This window comes from Hemitrygon akajei, chromosome 17 (genome assembly GCF_048418815.1).
Source record: "Hemitrygon akajei chromosome 17, sHemAka1.3, whole genome shotgun sequence".
Classification (NCBI taxonomy): Eukaryota; Metazoa; Chordata; class Chondrichthyes; order Myliobatiformes; family Dasyatidae; genus Hemitrygon; species Hemitrygon akajei.
This window is the reverse complement of record NC_133140.1, coordinates 51,773,670-51,791,042: the sequence shown is the minus strand read 5'-3', so window position 1 is coordinate 51,791,042 and position 17,373 is coordinate 51,773,670. Positions and strand designations below refer to the sequence as shown.

At 39.0% G+C, this 17,373-nt stretch overlaps 2 protein-coding genes across 3 annotated transcripts in view; one reads left to right on the top strand and one right to left on the bottom strand.

Annotated features, from left to right (window-relative positions):
* Window positions 1–14,472, bottom strand: part of uri1 (URI1 prefoldin like chaperone) — a 60,880-nt gene extending 46,408 nt beyond the window's left edge. For both annotated transcript variants that reach the window (XM_073070116.1, XM_073070117.1), the window contains exons 1-4: window positions 14,130–14,472; window positions 5,639–5,673; window positions 2,638–2,716; window positions 336–471 (exon numbers count right to left, since the gene is read on the bottom strand). In XM_073070116.1, coding sequence (XP_072926217.1) covers window positions 336–471; window positions 2,638–2,716; window positions 5,639–5,673; window positions 14,130–14,210 — 331 coding nt within the window. In that variant the 5' untranslated portion in view covers window positions 14,211–14,472. The remainder of the gene's footprint in view (window positions 1–335; window positions 472–2,637; window positions 2,717–5,638; window positions 5,674–14,129) is intronic.
* Window positions 14,473–16,955: 2,483 nt separating this feature from the next.
* LOC140740690 (uncharacterized protein F13E9.13, mitochondrial) overlaps window positions 16,956–17,373 on the top strand; it is a 32,602-nt gene continuing 32,184 nt past the window's right edge. The window contains exon 1 of the mRNA XM_073070112.1: window positions 16,956–17,289. The gene's annotated coding sequence lies outside the window, so the exon portion shown is untranslated. The remainder of the gene's footprint in view (window positions 17,290–17,373) is intronic.

The following is a 17,373-nucleotide window of genomic DNA, read 5'->3' as shown; positions in this document are numbered from 1 at the left end:
CTTAAAGTATTCTGAATCAATCTCTCTTGTACCGCATCAATTTAGACATCTATGTGGTTACTTCACAACCTCAAACTAAACAATAACTTTTAGTAGTACTTGAAGATCCAGTTAGTTGACACAAACCTAGTTACCACTAATAAATCATCATATAGAACCAATAGTAAATATTAAAACAGCCAGAAAAATCAATTACTACTAGTAATCTGCAAAATCACACCATCTGCCTTACTTCTAGACAGCAGTCATACAGTTAAAAATTGCAAGATACCAGAAATTTATCTTTGCAAGTACATTCAAAAATATCAAAATACTCAAAACTGAGAGTGACTCACGTTGCTTCCTGTGTTCCACCAGACCAACAGCTTGCTTTGCAGAACACTTTGCAAACCAATTGTCACCAAGTAAAACGGTGACTTCATTTGTGTGGATTAACTGTCCTGGCATAAATGCAAGTGGGCCAAATGGCACCTGTCACAAAAACAATTATGAAATAGAGAAGTTTGTATTGTTATGAGGTAAATAGTCTATCTTCATTCATTTTTATAAACAAAACAATGTGGTTTTAATTAAAATCAACTAAAAGCCCATGAGGAACCTATGCTAGAAAAACAATAACTTACAATGATAATAACATCAGTGCATCCTACACAAGATACACAAGAACATGCTATTTTTCTAACAGATCTGAATATTTATAAGCATTCAGCAATTTCCTTATTTCAGCTACTGAGAACTCTGCAATCAAAATAGCAAACTTTAGTTGATTCCTTGAAAGTAACTTCAAGAACTGTTATGGCAGCTTAAGGATTTCAATTTATTTCAAAAATGCACAATTTACCCAACCACAATGGTTGTAAAAAAATGCAACCAATAAACTTTTAGGAAAGGAAACTCCCCAACCTTCCATGTCTGATTTAAAGTAAATCCTGTCCTACAGTTCATAACTGATCTCTGAACTAGGAAGCCATTCAGTGCCACAGGATATATAGAGATAAATGTAGACTTCACCAGGAATACTGACATCTTGAAATAACATTTTTGGACATTGGTACATTGGACTCGAGAAAGAGAAATATTATTAAATATATTTCAAATTTTATCCAAAACACAGCTAAGAAGAAATTAATTAGCATACAAATCAACTATGCTATCTTTTATTGTGAGGTACTCCAACACTCATTTTAATCATTGGTCTGTCATTTGAAAATTCTACAAAGCAAGACTAGTCTGATGTCAGGGAAAGCCTGGTCCTTTATACACTGTACCAGTGCAAAACCCGTGAAAGGAAACACAAAGTCCACAAACTCTGTGTTGATGTTCCACTCAAGTCTGTCATCCAGGTGCATCCCCTAAGTACTTGTAGGTCCTCATCACATCCATGTCACCATCAAAAATAACAGCGAACAATGCAGTCTTGGTCTTCCTTAAGTACATCACCATCTCCTTTGTCTTACTAATGTTGAGCTGCAGATGATTCAGCTTGCACCATTTGACAAAGTCCTCCACCAGGGCCCTGTATTCATTCTCCCGTCCTGCCTTTATACACCTAACTATTGCTCATCTGCAGAGAATTTCTGCAGATGACATGATTCAGTGTTATATCTAATCTCTGAGGTATACAGGGTAAACAGGAAGGGGGCCAATGGGAGCCCCGTGAGGCCCCAGTACCGCTTACAGCCATGTCTGACACACAGCTCCGAAGCTGCACAAACTGTGTCTCTCAGTCAGGTAGTCCATTATCCAGGATAAAATGGAAGTGTTAATCTGACTGAACGGAGATTTCCAAACAGCAATGAGGGCTGTATGATATTGAAGGCACTTGAGAAATCAAAAAAACATGCTGCTCACAGTGCTGCCCTGCTTATCCAAATGGGAGTAGGCTCTGTTCAGCAGGCAGATGACAGCATCGTTGACTCTAGTGTACTCCTGGTGGGCAAGAAGATCACATTTTCCATCCCCAGTTCATGTCAAGCTAATGCCAATACTAATTACATCATACAAACACTGTACTCAATTGCAATACCTACTGCATGTGAATAGATTGAAGTTGCTCACAACATATCCTATGCATGTACAGTAAGTATGTCAGGTGGACATTGCTAAACCTTAACCCAGCAAACAGTCAGCTTCTTAACTGAACATTAGAAGAACAAAGACTGGCAAATGCCCATTTGTTCATCATGTCAAAACATCATCATTGATGTCAATATTAAATTATGTCTTAAGCCAACTCCAAAAGAGAAAAAGGAAAACCAATGGATGGAAGTTCTGGTTAACGTTGCAAGTTCTTATTTTATATTACACAGGAACAAATAGGTGACATTGCTATCTCAGGGTAGAAGTCTCAAAGCCAAGCACTTTCTTCCTCAGAGAACTGCATCTTTATTCAGCTGCACACCTTAGCAAAACTGCCATCTATTCCTATCCTCCACCCCCAACTGACAAGAGTGTAACTTGACACATTGCAAGCAATTTGATCATGGAAGTCAGTAATAGATGATGCTACTCTTAAATTAGAAGCCTTAAAGTCAAACAGAAGCTTTTATAAGGAGATAGGCAATCAGGAGAAAGAAATGAAACATCTTCAAAAATTCCCTGGGGAGAAAAAAAAGCTCTGAACAATTTTATACTCACCATTACATCATAAGATAGTTTATCAGGTAAGGTCTTAAGCCTTCCTTGAAGTGCTTCATAGTCACTTTGTACTTTAACCCTAAATAATAAAATATTAACATTTGGATTTTTAAAATAGCACTCATGAGCTGAATTGTACAAGTACAATACAAATTATCAATCCTATGTGATTTGCCTTGCTTTTATGAGACATCATAGATTAGACATTGCAGCCATTTTGAAATTGATTAAAGCCCTGACTGATATCATGCCCTCAGGGATTTTTATAAAAATATTACTTTTTTTTATATATACAGTGATAAGCAAAAAAATAAGTTAATGCTAAGATACCATTTAAATTACATTGCTGATGGATAAGTGTTGCCCAGGACATTGGGAAATAATTTTTCTCATAAATGTGACAAAGATGAATCCAGTCAATTATATCAATGTAAAATGCGCCAGTTGATGCTCTGTTAGAAACAGCTGGTCTGCTGATTCTTTATCAGGGCATTTTACAATACTACTTTTACCATTTGCTCATTTCTGCCAACGGAAGCTAGTAGAATACCTAGGTTTAATGATGGAGTTTAAAATGAGACCTTATAATTGTAGTACTCTCCAACTACAATGAAATGTGCAATCTAAATGACCTTCCAAATGATTCAGCTAAAATGACCTTCCAAAAGGGCTTGGAAACAGTTACTTGGTGAGACTTCAACTAAGCCTTCTAAGTAGGGAATGAGGATTTTTCCATTATCTTACTAAATATTTTTTAAAAATAAAGGGACTGAAAAAGAATGCCATAATGGTTGGCATTAATACAAGGAGTATAAATACTCTCCCACAGCAAATAGAACCAGGAATCTCTCAAAGAACATCTTGCCTGTCCAGTGCTTGAATTAAAAATGTTGCCTCACAATTGAAATAAAAAGAGTATTAAATATAAATTCCAGTAATATGGGAATGAACAAGATAGGACATCTTATAAAACAGGAAAAAACATCATCTGCAGATTGAGGTACATAGGACCAAATGAGAATAGCTGTGATTATCAGTATGCACAAAATAACAAATATCCATGCATAACTACCTGAGGAACATGCTGATTGGCCTTGAGTTTGTGGGTAGAGGAATGTGTGGGAGACAAAGATTCTGATTCATGAATTACAGTACTGTCTTTAGGTACTTGCAAAAATAATTAATCTATGCTGCAATGATAGGACATTAGAGGTCTTGTAATATTGCCAGAATCAAGATTGACAACACAAAACACTAACAAATAACTGATGGAGGGAGAAAATAGAGTGAAAGTAAGCTAGCAAGAAATTTATAGGAACTTCTAATACACAAATAGAAAATGTGATCACGTGATCTTTACAGACAGACAGGAGAAATTAACATTCTGTCTTCTAAAGATGCCAATCACAGCAGAAGTTGTGAGGAACCAAGATATTAATGAGAGAGAGGGAAAAAACTTAATTATTAATAAAATTAAATACAAAAAAAATGATCCAACCCTTTGGACCAGTGTTCTGAAAGGGACTGTTGCACTGAGAACAGATGTGTTTATTGCAATGAAACAAAATTCCCTAAGTTCTGGAACAGCCTCAGTGGTCTGGAAGGTACTAATATGAATATGCAGACATCAGGAGAATGCCAAAATCTCCTGAAAGATGACAAGTAAGAAACCACCCAGAAGATCACTATTCAGCAGAAACAGTATGACTTCATAAAAGGGTAGAAGGGTTTTGGCCCAAAATGTCAACTGTATTTTTTTCCCCTATAGATGCTGCCTGGCCTGCTGAGTTCCTCCAGCATTTTGTGTACGTTGCTTGGATTTCCAGCAACTGCAGATTTTATCTTGTTTGTGAAGGATTTGAGAAGTAAATTTATTTTGAGGATTGTGATAATTGGTTAAAAAGATTAAAAATATTTGATGGAAGTCTAACATAAAATGCTGTTACACAAAATAGGGGCCACAAGGTGTTGACTAATACATCAGCATGGTCAGCTATTTAAAAATGATACTGATATGAATGGATCTAGAGTAATGTATCCAGATTTGGATGATTCACAACTCCTTAGATGTAACATTGTTCTATAAATGTGTGTTAACCACATTGATCTTTGAATACTGGCAAAGTAGCCATTAAGTAGACCAGTACTATAATGCATCTTTCCAAGAATCTGTTTTTTTTTTAAATGTTAGTGTTATTCAGGTGAAGTTCTGTCAAAAACAATACAGAAAGTTATTACTGTATAAACAAATTGGGCCAGGGAAAAGATATCAGTGACTCATAAACAGTTTGTAAATATCAGTCAAGCAAGGTGTCTTTTCAGATTCTTGGTCTCATTTGCTGAGCAGAGTGGCTACACTCCTTTTATTAATGCCAACCATTACTATGTTCTTTTTTCAGTCCTTTTGTATATATATATTTTTTAATATTTAGTAACATATTGTAAAATCATCAATCCCTACTTAGAAGGCTTAGTTGTAGAATAGTGTAAAATCCATTAAAACAGCTTGTTATTAGAAAGATCAATGAAAGACCTCAGAAGTTTTATCAGAAAAAACATAACATTTCTGCTTTCACTATCAAGATGAATAAGTTAATGTAGCATATAAGTGTATTTTAATTGTGTATGTTTATTTCTAATACCTATAGAGCATTCAAAATCAGTAACCAATGTTCTTGGCTAACTGATTTGAAACTTGTATGCAATTTGCAAAGCACATGACATTAAGAATTAGACAAGAAACTGAGGTGCGTTATTATTTATATTAATTCTGACTTACACCATTTATTTACTGGTTATCTATTTACTGTAAAGCAAAGAGGAGATTATTGTCATTAAATGTGAGGAAACAAAGTATGTACAAAACTTAATCTACAAAGAGTACGCAATCATTTCCATTTTATTTTTACTCAAAAAAGCAGTTTACTGAGAAAATTATATCATTTATTTGTACCTGCAAGCAAATTCATCAACAAAAACACCAAGGAATGTTTGGACTTACCAGTGCTCGATTTTTTCCTTGCAGTTTGAGACCACCTGTTATTAAAATAGACAACTGCTCATGAAAAGCAACATAAAGAATTCTGAAATTGCTCATACAGTAAACACAAAAGAAAATAACTTAAAAATGAATATAATTTGATTATTTTAAGGTAATCTTAAAAAATGTAAATTATTCTGCTGAAATCCTTCTTAATTTGATTGATTTAGCAAAACTGGTACAGAAACGTCTCCATTTTACTGAAGCCCTGCAATTTTGTATTGAAACAATGCCTCTTCTCCATTTCCCTTTCATTTTACAAAGGGTTAATCCTTACAATTCATGTACAGCTGTTGACACCACTTCATTTAAATGAGATTTTAGACAACAATCACATTTGATTGGTATAATAAGCTCAACCTGGTGTTTAGGACATATTAAAACTACACAATTTGTAAATCGATTCACCCTTGATAATTAAAATCCTACAACATTTTTGTTGATTGTGCACTTGATAAGAAATCCAGATAAAGAAAGAAAATACCAACTAGGTGTTAGCATCAGCACGGTGATACTCAGTGTGCATATCTGACAAAAGAATAGATTAGAAACATATTTTGGCATACATATTTTAAAAGTACCTATGTGTATTAGCAAAAGGAATTCTATACAAATCATAATAGGTTTGCACAAGTCCCACTTAGATCAATTTATATTCATCATATATCCTGTACAGAAAGAAATCAAAGAATATCAACTTCTAGAGAAAAAAAAATCAAACCAAAAAGGTTGTGCATGGATCAAGAATTTCAGACTGAGATACATGTCAGGGGAAAGAAGCAGTAGATCCTCCTATAACAGAGCCAAACAAAAGCTGGATATACTTCAAATTATTTCATGACCATCACCTCCATAATAAGTCCTTCAACCAGAAGATTTCAGTCCACCAAGAAAAAGCTTCCTCATCTGATAATTAGATCCTTCTTCAAATGATTTAGGATGTGCTGGCTATAAAGCATATCAACCAGATATAAACCACACTGTAGTTTTTCTAAAATATTCAATTGAATAATATCTTAACCAATTGCTGTTTTGTTATAATGTAAATGAACTAGCCATAGTGGCCTCCAAGTGGCCTCAAACTTCGGTAAAATCAACTGCAGTTTTAATCAATGTCCAAGAAACTTACTGCATATATATAGATATCTAGATATGACAGGATTGGTTCAACTGCAATGCCTTCTGTGATTAAACAGCCTACATCACTGTCTGGACTTATGTGAACATTTGTTACTTGAATACAGCCCTGAAAATTACTCTGAACAGGGCACAGGCATCTGTGGGACTACAAGAACAACCTTACGAGGGAGAAAAATGATACATGCCATTAACACACGAAAGTACTAATTTTACCTCCAGCTTCCCAAAGGAAGACTATAATTAACTTCTAACTATAAATCTTAAGTTATATAGAAGTATACACTTACACCAAGAAACCACCCATCTTCCTCCTCACCCTACTTTGCTGTTATTTTTCCCTCATCTGTCAAGAATTACTCTTTTCTGGCCACCAGTCTACTTAATACAGTCATTATTCTGAATACCTTTGCAGAAACACAAGAACTATGCAAGTCTATTTAATACAGTCCTTATATGCATGCATTTGTAGAAGCACAATGCTGCTAAGGTGTGTCTGAGAATTAGTCAACCATGCTCTGTTTTCCATCTTCAGTTCAAAATAACTCAATACAAGTCGTAGTCTGGGAAAGGAAAACATTCAAAAGTTAAGCAATACACACAGCTTTGTTATCTATGGATTTGCTATCCACAAACTCTGGGTCTATGTACTTATTAAGTCAGTCTAGCTATCAATCTATTTCTAATGAATATATTGGAAACCACCTGCAGTGATGTGGGTTTTGAAATCACAAGCTGCAAAAATGTAATCCAAGGCTGCAGACAACCACTTAACAAATGTAGTCTGGAAACTGACCACTATTTATACAGACTGGCTACAGAGAGATTTGGAGAGATGTGAAATAAGCCAATTGGATGAGATAGATGCAAACAAACAATGAATGAATGAGCAATGCATTAAAACAACTAGACATTTTTGAGTTAGAGACTGCAGATGCTGGAATGTGGAACATAAAAATTCTGGTGGAATTCAATGGGTCAGCAGCATCTATGGATGGAAATGAACAGTTGAGGTTTCAGATTTAAACCCTTCATCTAGAAGGAACTATTAACTCCTCCCCATAACTTTAGAATCTACTCTAAACCAACCAAATCCTTTACAGTTAAGGTGTTTGGCATCACAGAACAATAAAAGACATGTTACACCTAAGGTGCTGTTCCAATTGATAATTCAACTAAAATACCATTTAATTATTTTAGCATGTTTATTATAAACATTAGCACTTAAAATATTAGAGGATAGTTTTTACCTTTATTTGGGAGTTTATCAGTTACATAGGAGAGACCTCACTATCATCTGCATTTTCTTTTATACCTGTGTCCCCATCCTGTGCAGGAAACAAGGACTAAGTGATATCTCAAAATTCATAATTGTCCTATGAAATAGCTTGGGGGGATAATTATGAGATTGTGAAAGATGGGATATACATACTATTATTATTTCAATTACAATGGAATCTAAGATAAAACATCATTTATTGTCAGAAGAATGGAGGGAGGAAGTATGTAATTTATCAGCGCTTCTAATAATTCACAAGTTAATTGCAACTATTTTCTCACTCACTTTCTGCTCATCTTTGATATTCGGTTATTGCAACATTGTATTACTGGCATTATTATGAACTTATTTCCCATTTTTGATTATTAAGTATTCTATCTTCTGCCTCTAAGCACAACCAGAAGAATCTTTGAAATATTGTTTAGTAATATATTTTCTTGTTGTTAGAAACCACTGAAGAAATTTAAATGAAGGCAGTATAAAGCGGTATACAGTATATGTAAACCTACTAACTAGTCAGCTATTATTTATCATGTTCAATAGTACCTTCAGAATATACTTTTAAATAGGAATTTAAATTGGAATGTCAATGTTTGTAAGGGAATTTTGCTACCATCAGTGACAGCTTACTATACAATGTAAATTAGGAAAAATCTTTTGATTTAGCTTTTCCGGCTTTATTTACACATTAATAGCCAGCTCTGATGGTATGGTACATTTATAAAGTCAAAAAACAATAATTATTAGAAAATTCTAGCACCAAATTTTCATTCAGAAGAAATATGCAAAAGCAAAACATGGCAATGACAAGAAAATCTTAACACCAAGTCAATCCATCAACGTCTGGATATGCGAAACCAGGTAAAATTACTTTGCCTATTGCATTTAATATTTAAGTTGATTTATTTAAATACCTTATGGATTTAATGCATCTTGACCCTAAAGGCTAGTTCAATATATGATGATGAATCCCAGCACCATACCTCAGTCATCATTCTTTTCAATAAGTTTCAATAGGTACATTTAATGCTAGAGAAATGTGTACAATATACCGGTACATCCTGAAAGTAATTTAATATACTTTCAGATTACTGAATTATGAGGGGTGTGCATGTATGCCTATTTTCCAAAATTGCCCAGAAGACAAGAAAATGAAACAATTCTAACAACACCTTTGTTGAAACAGATCAAGGAGTAACACAGGGACTTCTATGTTCTGCATGTGTCCATTACTTATCAATTAACCTCACCAAGCTCTTCAGGAATACAGCATTACTTCAGCTCAATGCAACTTCTAGGTATACATGTCTTGAACACCAGATCAAATCCAGCTGTCCTCTATACTATGTATTTAATTTTTGACTGTAAATAAATCTGCATTTTAAATAATGATAAACCAAAACTCAGGCATTTCTTTAATTATTCATTGAGATAAATTTAACTTCAACACCAACAGCTTCATCAGATGTTATTTGTAATACAAATATAACATTTGCCAAACTGTAGGTGTGTTTTTTTGCTCAAATCAATGTGTTTGAAGTTTAATATCACTTAAATAATTCCAAGATATTGCACAGATAAACATATACAAGTAACTTACTCACATTGAAGAACATTGCTGTAGTTACATGAAATTGTCAGACTGAAACAATTAAATGTTCAGTACCAAGTCCATACATAATATACAAGTGAATAACAAGATATTCCACAGTAAGCCATTCTTAAAATCTGATACTAAATTTAACTTGTGTCATTATAAACAAGTTACACGATCCTGGTAGAGTTTAGCTATACAAAGGGAAGTATGTTAATTGTGTTATTTGTATGCCATAATAAATTGATAACTTTGATAACCTATCAAGTTTGAATGCAAAATATTCTAAATTTAATGGAGCAACTCAACAAGGCAGGCAGGGCAAGATGAATCTTTCAAATCAAGGTCCCTACATCACAGAATTGGTAAGTGAGAAGATGCGTGTATTTTAAGCCACAGAAAAGGGTGAAGAAAACACAAAACAAATTTAGTCTGCACTCTATCACATTCTGTCCATCCCTTCCCTCTCTGCAACGCAAATCATGGTTGTCTTTTAATTTTTCCCTGAAGATGAAGTATCCTTGACCCAAAGTGTGAATCAACTAATCTGCTTACTCACTGCTTTGAGTACTTTTATTATTTTTGTTTCAGGTTTCCAGACCCTGCAAATTTGGCCGCAGTTAATACAATTTTACTTTTACATAGTTTACCAGTTAAACCGGATACAATATAGCATGTGTTACAGTCTCGGCCAGAAATGTTGACTGTTTATTCCTTTCCATAAATGCTGCCTGACCTGTTGAGTTCCTCCAGCATTTTGTGTGTGTGTTGTGTTACAGTCTTCTGGGAACAGAATTGACAGAGTGGAACTACCTTATTTATGCAAATGAATTACAATTCAGTTGCTTTTATTTTTAACTCATAAAATGACATTTTTCTAACAATTTAAAATTAACCTACTCACAAACATTAATAAACTTATTGTCACTTATTACTATAAGTGTTTCAGTTGTTAACATTGTTTTCTTTTTGCACATTAACTCCCTTAAAAACACATCAGCAATCCCTTAAAAATCAGTTTTCTATTTCTCTAAGCTCTATCATAGCATTCAACAATAGTCACAAAGCATTAAGGTTATACAAAATTCATGTTTTTCTTCTTTTTTGAGATATGGGCCCTAGAACATAATATGTTGTAGCCACCATCTTATAGTTATGTAAGCCACCAATTTTGATTTATATTACATTCCCTTAACTCCACTTTCAGTCAGATTGTTAGAAAATTACCTCGAGGAAAACCTCGGAACCAATGGCTCTATGGTCTAAATTTCCCAGTGTAATAGTAAGACCAATAAAGCTCTCCTTAAAGCATGTGAAAATCAAATGGCAACTTGCACTGACTGTACAGGCACAGTTAATTGTCAGAAAATTAAATGCAACAGACTGCTGCAAGCTGCCCAAAAACTATATTTTGCAATCTAACTCCCCATTCAAATGTACTGAAAAGCATGAAGGTGGATGACATGGGCAAAGCTCGAAACAAATTTTTTTGCAAACCTCAAAAATATGAGGAAAGGTAAATTTTTATACCTAAGGCAGGTAATTATGGAATATTGAATGGAACAAACAATAAGAACAGTTATATTAAGTTGAACATTTTAATGAATAAATCAACAGGCCTAGCTGAAAATATACCAGAATGTTAAACCAAAGCTGGAAATTGCAGAAGCTGACAATTCCTTAGCCTTTTATGCCTACCAAACAGTGTCAAGAGACTGAGGTCTGCTAACATACACATCTATAAAGGAAGTAGATTAAACACAGTTACTACAGACCGATTTGTTTCAACTTTCTCTGTGTATACCATTCTCAGTGTAAACCTTTATTTAAAAAGCCAAAGTTTTCACATGGCAGGTTCGTCAAACTAGAAAAATCTATGGGATCTAAAGGAGAGTGGCACATTGGATCCAACACTGATCCAGTGGCAGGAATCATTAACTGATAGGTGTTTCTGCAGCTGGACCGATATCACCAGCGGAGCTCCACGTGGATGGATAGATACGACACAATGATTAATAATTGTTTCTATGGCTCATTGACTGATACCGCAGACCTCCACAGGAGTCAGTATAGAATAATTTATTTTTAATGAAGTATATCAATAACTTAGACTGTGATTAAAACTTTTGTAGGAATACAAAAATTGGCTTTAAACTCCAAGAAGATAGAGGTGGTTCAGAAAGTTGGACGGTGAAACGGTAAATTTAATCCAGAAAACTGTGTGATAATGTATTTGGAAAGCTATTGTGATGCTATCTTTTATCAGCCAGTTGTATCATAGAACAGCTGGGAGGTTATGGCAGAATTCAACACAACACTAGTTCGGCCACAGCTGAATACAGTCCTGGTCATTCCATGACAAGGGGAGAATGCAGGAAACGTCAGACTGGAAAACATAGCTATGAAAAATATTGGAAAATTTCTCTGGAACAGAGATTATCTAATTGAGATGAATAAAATTATGACAGGCCCAGACGGGAACAAATAAGAAATATTGTAAACACAAAGTACACTGCAGATGCTGTGGTCAATATATTTCCTTTACTAGAGGGGCCATCAAAAAGAATAAAGGTTTAATGTTTAAAGGAGTGACAAAGAAAGACTTTTTCCCATTCAGCATACAGCAGGATTCTGGAACTGACCATCTGAAAAATGTTAGTTCCACAAACCCCTTGAGGTATTTAATCTATGATTGAAGAGCTGTGACTTGGATTTAGGTTTAAGTGTTCTTGTTCAGCTGGTAGTGACTGACAAGACAGACTGAATAACCTTGCATTATAAATTTTCAATGTTTCTATGAGATAGTTTTCAGCGCCAAAGTAAAACTAAGTTTCACTTGTATCAACTACTATAAACATTGGTGGCAGTTCCAATCTTTCATTTCTTTTGTATTGACTTCCCACTTATCGCAAAGGACCTGAAATTTGTATTGCAATTATAATGAAATTGTCAGTATTAATTCATTATGGAACTGTCAACTTCTTTGATAAAAGCAATCCCTTACATTTAGGGATGGCTTACTGAGGAATTGAAGATACTTGTGCATTACTTCTTTTAACATGGGATGGCTATGCACATTAGGTATCTATCCTAATTTTATTGGGAACAAGATGATGACAGAGGCGGCACAGAAACATCTATGTTCCTATGTACTTTAATTCACATTAGTGTCTAGGATAACCAAAACTATTACATTGGTTCTGTTGAACTTCTGTGAAGCAAAAACATGTTTTCTACAAGAATGAGTAGCCAGAAGTTCCCATTAATAACAGGGTGATGTTAACATCTCTACAAATGGGATTTTTTTTTAAAAATTCTAGCTGTTGCAAATATCATCTTGTCAGGGTTATTCCCCTGCAGAAGTTCTTTAAAAATATTTTAAATCAAGGCACCACTGATAGTAGGATTGAGCTGTTATATGGTCCTCTTCACCTGAAATGCCAGCATTCCCTATTTTAATTCAAATCTTTAGCACCCATATTTGTTAGTCTTTACTTCAATCTAATTTACTGGTGAGACCCCTTGCTGAGATCCATACCGGGAAAAGAAGTCACCGATCTTGTTGGACGCTTTTGTTTCGGTGCTTGCTCTCTATCACTGAAAGCAAAACCAGGGTCAATATATCCTTCCCCCTCCAGTCCCGACTTCGCCTTGAACTAACTACATGAACTTGGTATTTCCTGGTTCCGATGCCGTGATGCTTTACTCTGGTTGGTTAAGAGAATACATGGTTAAATTGTACTACTTGCAGTCGTAGATCGCAGTAGCCCTGCAGAAGGCGCTGTTCTAACTGGCTGCCAGCAAGGTTCGTTACGAATATCACTAAAATAATGGAACCCCTCAATAAAATGCCGAGCAGAGGTTTCAAACAAACAAAATATTTGTAAAGTATAGTGGACAGAAAAACAAGTGTTAAAGAAACGACAAATACCTAAAATACACAATAGCTAAAACGCTCAAACGTCATTAAAGGCTAATATGATTCTTTCAATTAGTTTTCAACGCTCGTCGGCAGTTTTTAATGATTGAAAGTGGTCACGTTGCTCGTAATCCCGGCCGACGAAACAAAAAAACGGAAATAAACTGGAGGTAAAATAGAATGTGTTGATTGAGTTGGTACCTTCTAGTTACAGTTTCAACTGGGATCTATTAAATTTCTGTGCTGTTTAGAGGGAGAGAGAGAGGCGTAAGCTTTAATAAAATGTCAAGCGACATCGATCGACATTTTTAACCAACCATAAAAAAGGCTAAACGGGTACAAATAAAGGTACTGCAGCCAGAGGTGCCAATTCACCGTTTGCAGCAAAACCCGGGATTTGTGCAGGCGGCCCCTTTAAACACATGCCAGGCTCCGGGGCCCCCGCCCCCTTCTGACCGAGGCCGCCACTCCAACTGCTCCGTCGCCAAACCTGCTGCCTTAGTCTCTATTTAAAGGCCTTTACCTTGGCGTGCTCTTCTCTGAGTCGTGAAAGTGGCTGCGAGGGGGGCAGCTTGACGGCGGAGCAGGGCTGCGAGTCCGCCATCTCCTTCAGGCCGGGCCGAGCGGCTGATGCACAGACACTCAACAACAGGGAGTCCTAAAGAAATGTTTATGTATGTGAAAACTGTGGCCGCGGAGCTCCTCACTTCTCGCACACATAGAGAGAGCAGGCGTTTTCATCCACAAACTAGCAGCAGAAAACATTTCACACTCGCATTATTATCCCACAGGCTCCAGCCCAGCTCTGACAAGGAATCCCTGGGTCTCAGCAGCGCCTCCAGCCCCGCGCCATGTTCCTCGCCCGGAGAATGCCGGGAGCACGCGCACCAAAACAAGCGGCGGGAGGGGGAGTGGGCAGCACGTGGCGGGGGGAGGGGCAGCAGTGGCACTAACTAGTACTGGGGCTGGCTGAATGGCACTAACTAGTACTGGGGCCGGCTGAGTGGCACTAACTAGTACTGGGGCTGGCTGAGTGGCACTAACTAGTACTGGGACAGGCTGTGAGTGGCACTAACTAGTACTGGGGCTGGCTGAGTGGCACTAACTAGTACTAGGACAGGCTGTGAGTGGCAATAGCTGGTGCTGGGGCAGGCTTTGGGTGGCACTGACTTGTACTGGAGCAGGCCGAGAGTAGCACTAGCTAGTACTGGGTCTGGCTGAGAGTGGCACTAACTAGTACCGGGACAGGGTATGAGTGGCACTAACTGGTACTGGGGCAGGCTGTGAGTAGCACTAACTAGTACTGGGGCTGGTTCAGAGTAGCATTTAAAGGATGCTATCGTTACTAGCAGTAACTGGTACTGGCAGCAGGTGGTAGTGGAGGAAGCTGAGAATGGTAGCACCTGATGCTGGGGCAGCATCTGGTAATGGAACAGCATTCAAGAGTGGCAATAGACTACTGTGGTACTGCGGCAGAGAGCAATAGCACATGGTAACTGATGGTACTGGGGCAGCACAGAGTAGTAGCATGTGACCCCTGGGCAAGCGGAAAGTGTCAGCAGGTCCTACTGGGGCAGCACTCAGGGTGGCAGCAGCTGTTGCTGGAGAAGGGTGAGTTGAGAGAGGCAACCTGTGTGACGTGGGAGGCAGAGCTCAAGGCCTGGGAGAGATAAGCACTTATCACTGGACAAAGAGCCGTATGGTATGGGCAAAGGGAGTATCTAGTGCTGATATAGAGTGACTGCTGGCCATAGGAACAGGAGCACAATTAATGGAGTTAATGAACATGTATATATAGTGCTGGGCAGACAGGGTACGGGGATGGATGATACGTGATGCTGAGCAAAAGGTGTGATATTCATTTTATTTCACCCATTTCCCTTTCCCTCCTCTGCTACTTGGATCGGCTTTATCTCTCAGTTCTGCTGAAGAATCTTCAACCTGAAACATCTGGTTTCTCTTTCCATAAATTCTGAGGGTGAAGGTTTTATTTTCTAGAATCATGGCTTTGCTTCAGATTCCGGTGTCCACCGTTTTATTTGCTTCCCAAGTGCCCGGGGAGGAAGCAGTAGAGGCTGTGGAGAGGAGATTGTGTCCTGGAACCAACACACAGCAAGGGGAAGTGGAAGATCTTGGCACAGAGATAGGGCCAGCGCAGGGCATGGGGCGAGAGATGATGCATAATATTGGGGATAGAGAGTACGTGATACAAGACGGGGATATGGGGTTCCCTCGGCAGAATGGTTCTGGACGGTAACAGAGAGAAATTGGTAGCGTATAATCCCAGAGAGCAGGCAAGGTACTGCATAGCACAAAGTACGGGGCAATGGGGGAGAGGTAGAACAAGGAAAGGGGCAATGACAAAATTCAGTGAGGCAACGCACGAAGTATTGTGGAGCAGCATAGAGATGCCATTTACGGCCATTGCACACAATGAACGGAGAGAGGTAGCATGGGATACTGAGGAAGCAGCGATACCCACCACAGAAACACCTCAAGTCGTTAGACACATAGAGCAGCTCATGGCATGGGGTGTTGCATCTGGTAAGAAGCAAGATTTAGGGAGCACCACGTCACACATGGAGACAGGCAACAAGATGTACTGGGCAGTACCTCAAGAGAGGAAAAAAAGAAGCAGCAGCAATGGGGAGCTGGGTAGTTAGGGAGATCAATGAAGCTGTACATGACACTGGGGAGGAGCGGAAAGTCAACGGGGCTGCACAAAATGAATGGAGCGGGTAGCTGGGAGCAGCAGGCTAGTTCAGAGAGGCGGGAGGTGGATGGAGCAGCGGGGTGGAGTGCGGAGAGGCGGGAGGTGGACGGAGCAGCGGGGTGGATTGTGGAGAGGCGGGAGGTAGATGGAACAGCGGGGAGGAGTGCGGAGAGGCGGGAGGTGGACGGAGCAGCGGGGAGGAGAGGCGGGAGGTGGACGGAACAGCGGAGGGGAGGAGTGCGGAGAGGCGGGAGGTGAACGGAATAGCGGGGTGGAGAGGCGGGAGGTGGACGGAACAGCGGGGAGGAGTGCGGAGAGGCGGGAGGTGGACGGAACAGCGGGAGGAGAGGCTGGAGGTGGACGGAACAGCGGGGAGGAGAGGCTGGAGGTGAACGGAATAGCGGGGTGGAGTGCGGAGAGGCGGGAGGTGGACGGAACAGCGGGGAGGAGTGCGGAGAGGCGGGAGGTGGACGGAACAGCGGGGAGGAGAGGCTGGAGGTGGACGGAACAGCGGGGAGGAGAGGCTGGAGGTGGACGGAACAGCGGGGAGGAGCGGCGGGAGGTTGCCGAAACAGCGGGGAGGAGAGGTGGGAGGTGGACGGAACAGCGGAGGAGCCGGATTTGTGCGCGTGCTCCCGGCATCCTCTGGGTGAGGAACATGGCGCGGGGCTGGAGGTGCTGTTGAAATCCAGGGATTCCTTGTCAGAGCTGGGCTGGAGCCCGTGGGATGATAATGCGAGTGTGAAATGTTTTCTGCTGCTAGTTTGTGGATGCTCTGTGTGTGTGTGTGAGGAGTTCCGCGGCCACAGTTTTCACACACACAGACATGTCTTTAGGACTCCCAGTCGCTGAGTGTTTGTGCATCGGCTGTTAGGCCTGGCCTAAAGGAAATGGCGGACTCGCAGCACCGCCCACCCACAAGCTGTCTTGCTCGCAGCCACTCTCACGGCACAGAGAAGAGCACGCCAAGGTAAAAGCCTTTAACATTGAGGCTAAGGTTTGGAGTGCGACAATGGAGCAGCCTTCGAGGTGGCATCCGTTGGAAGGGGCGGAT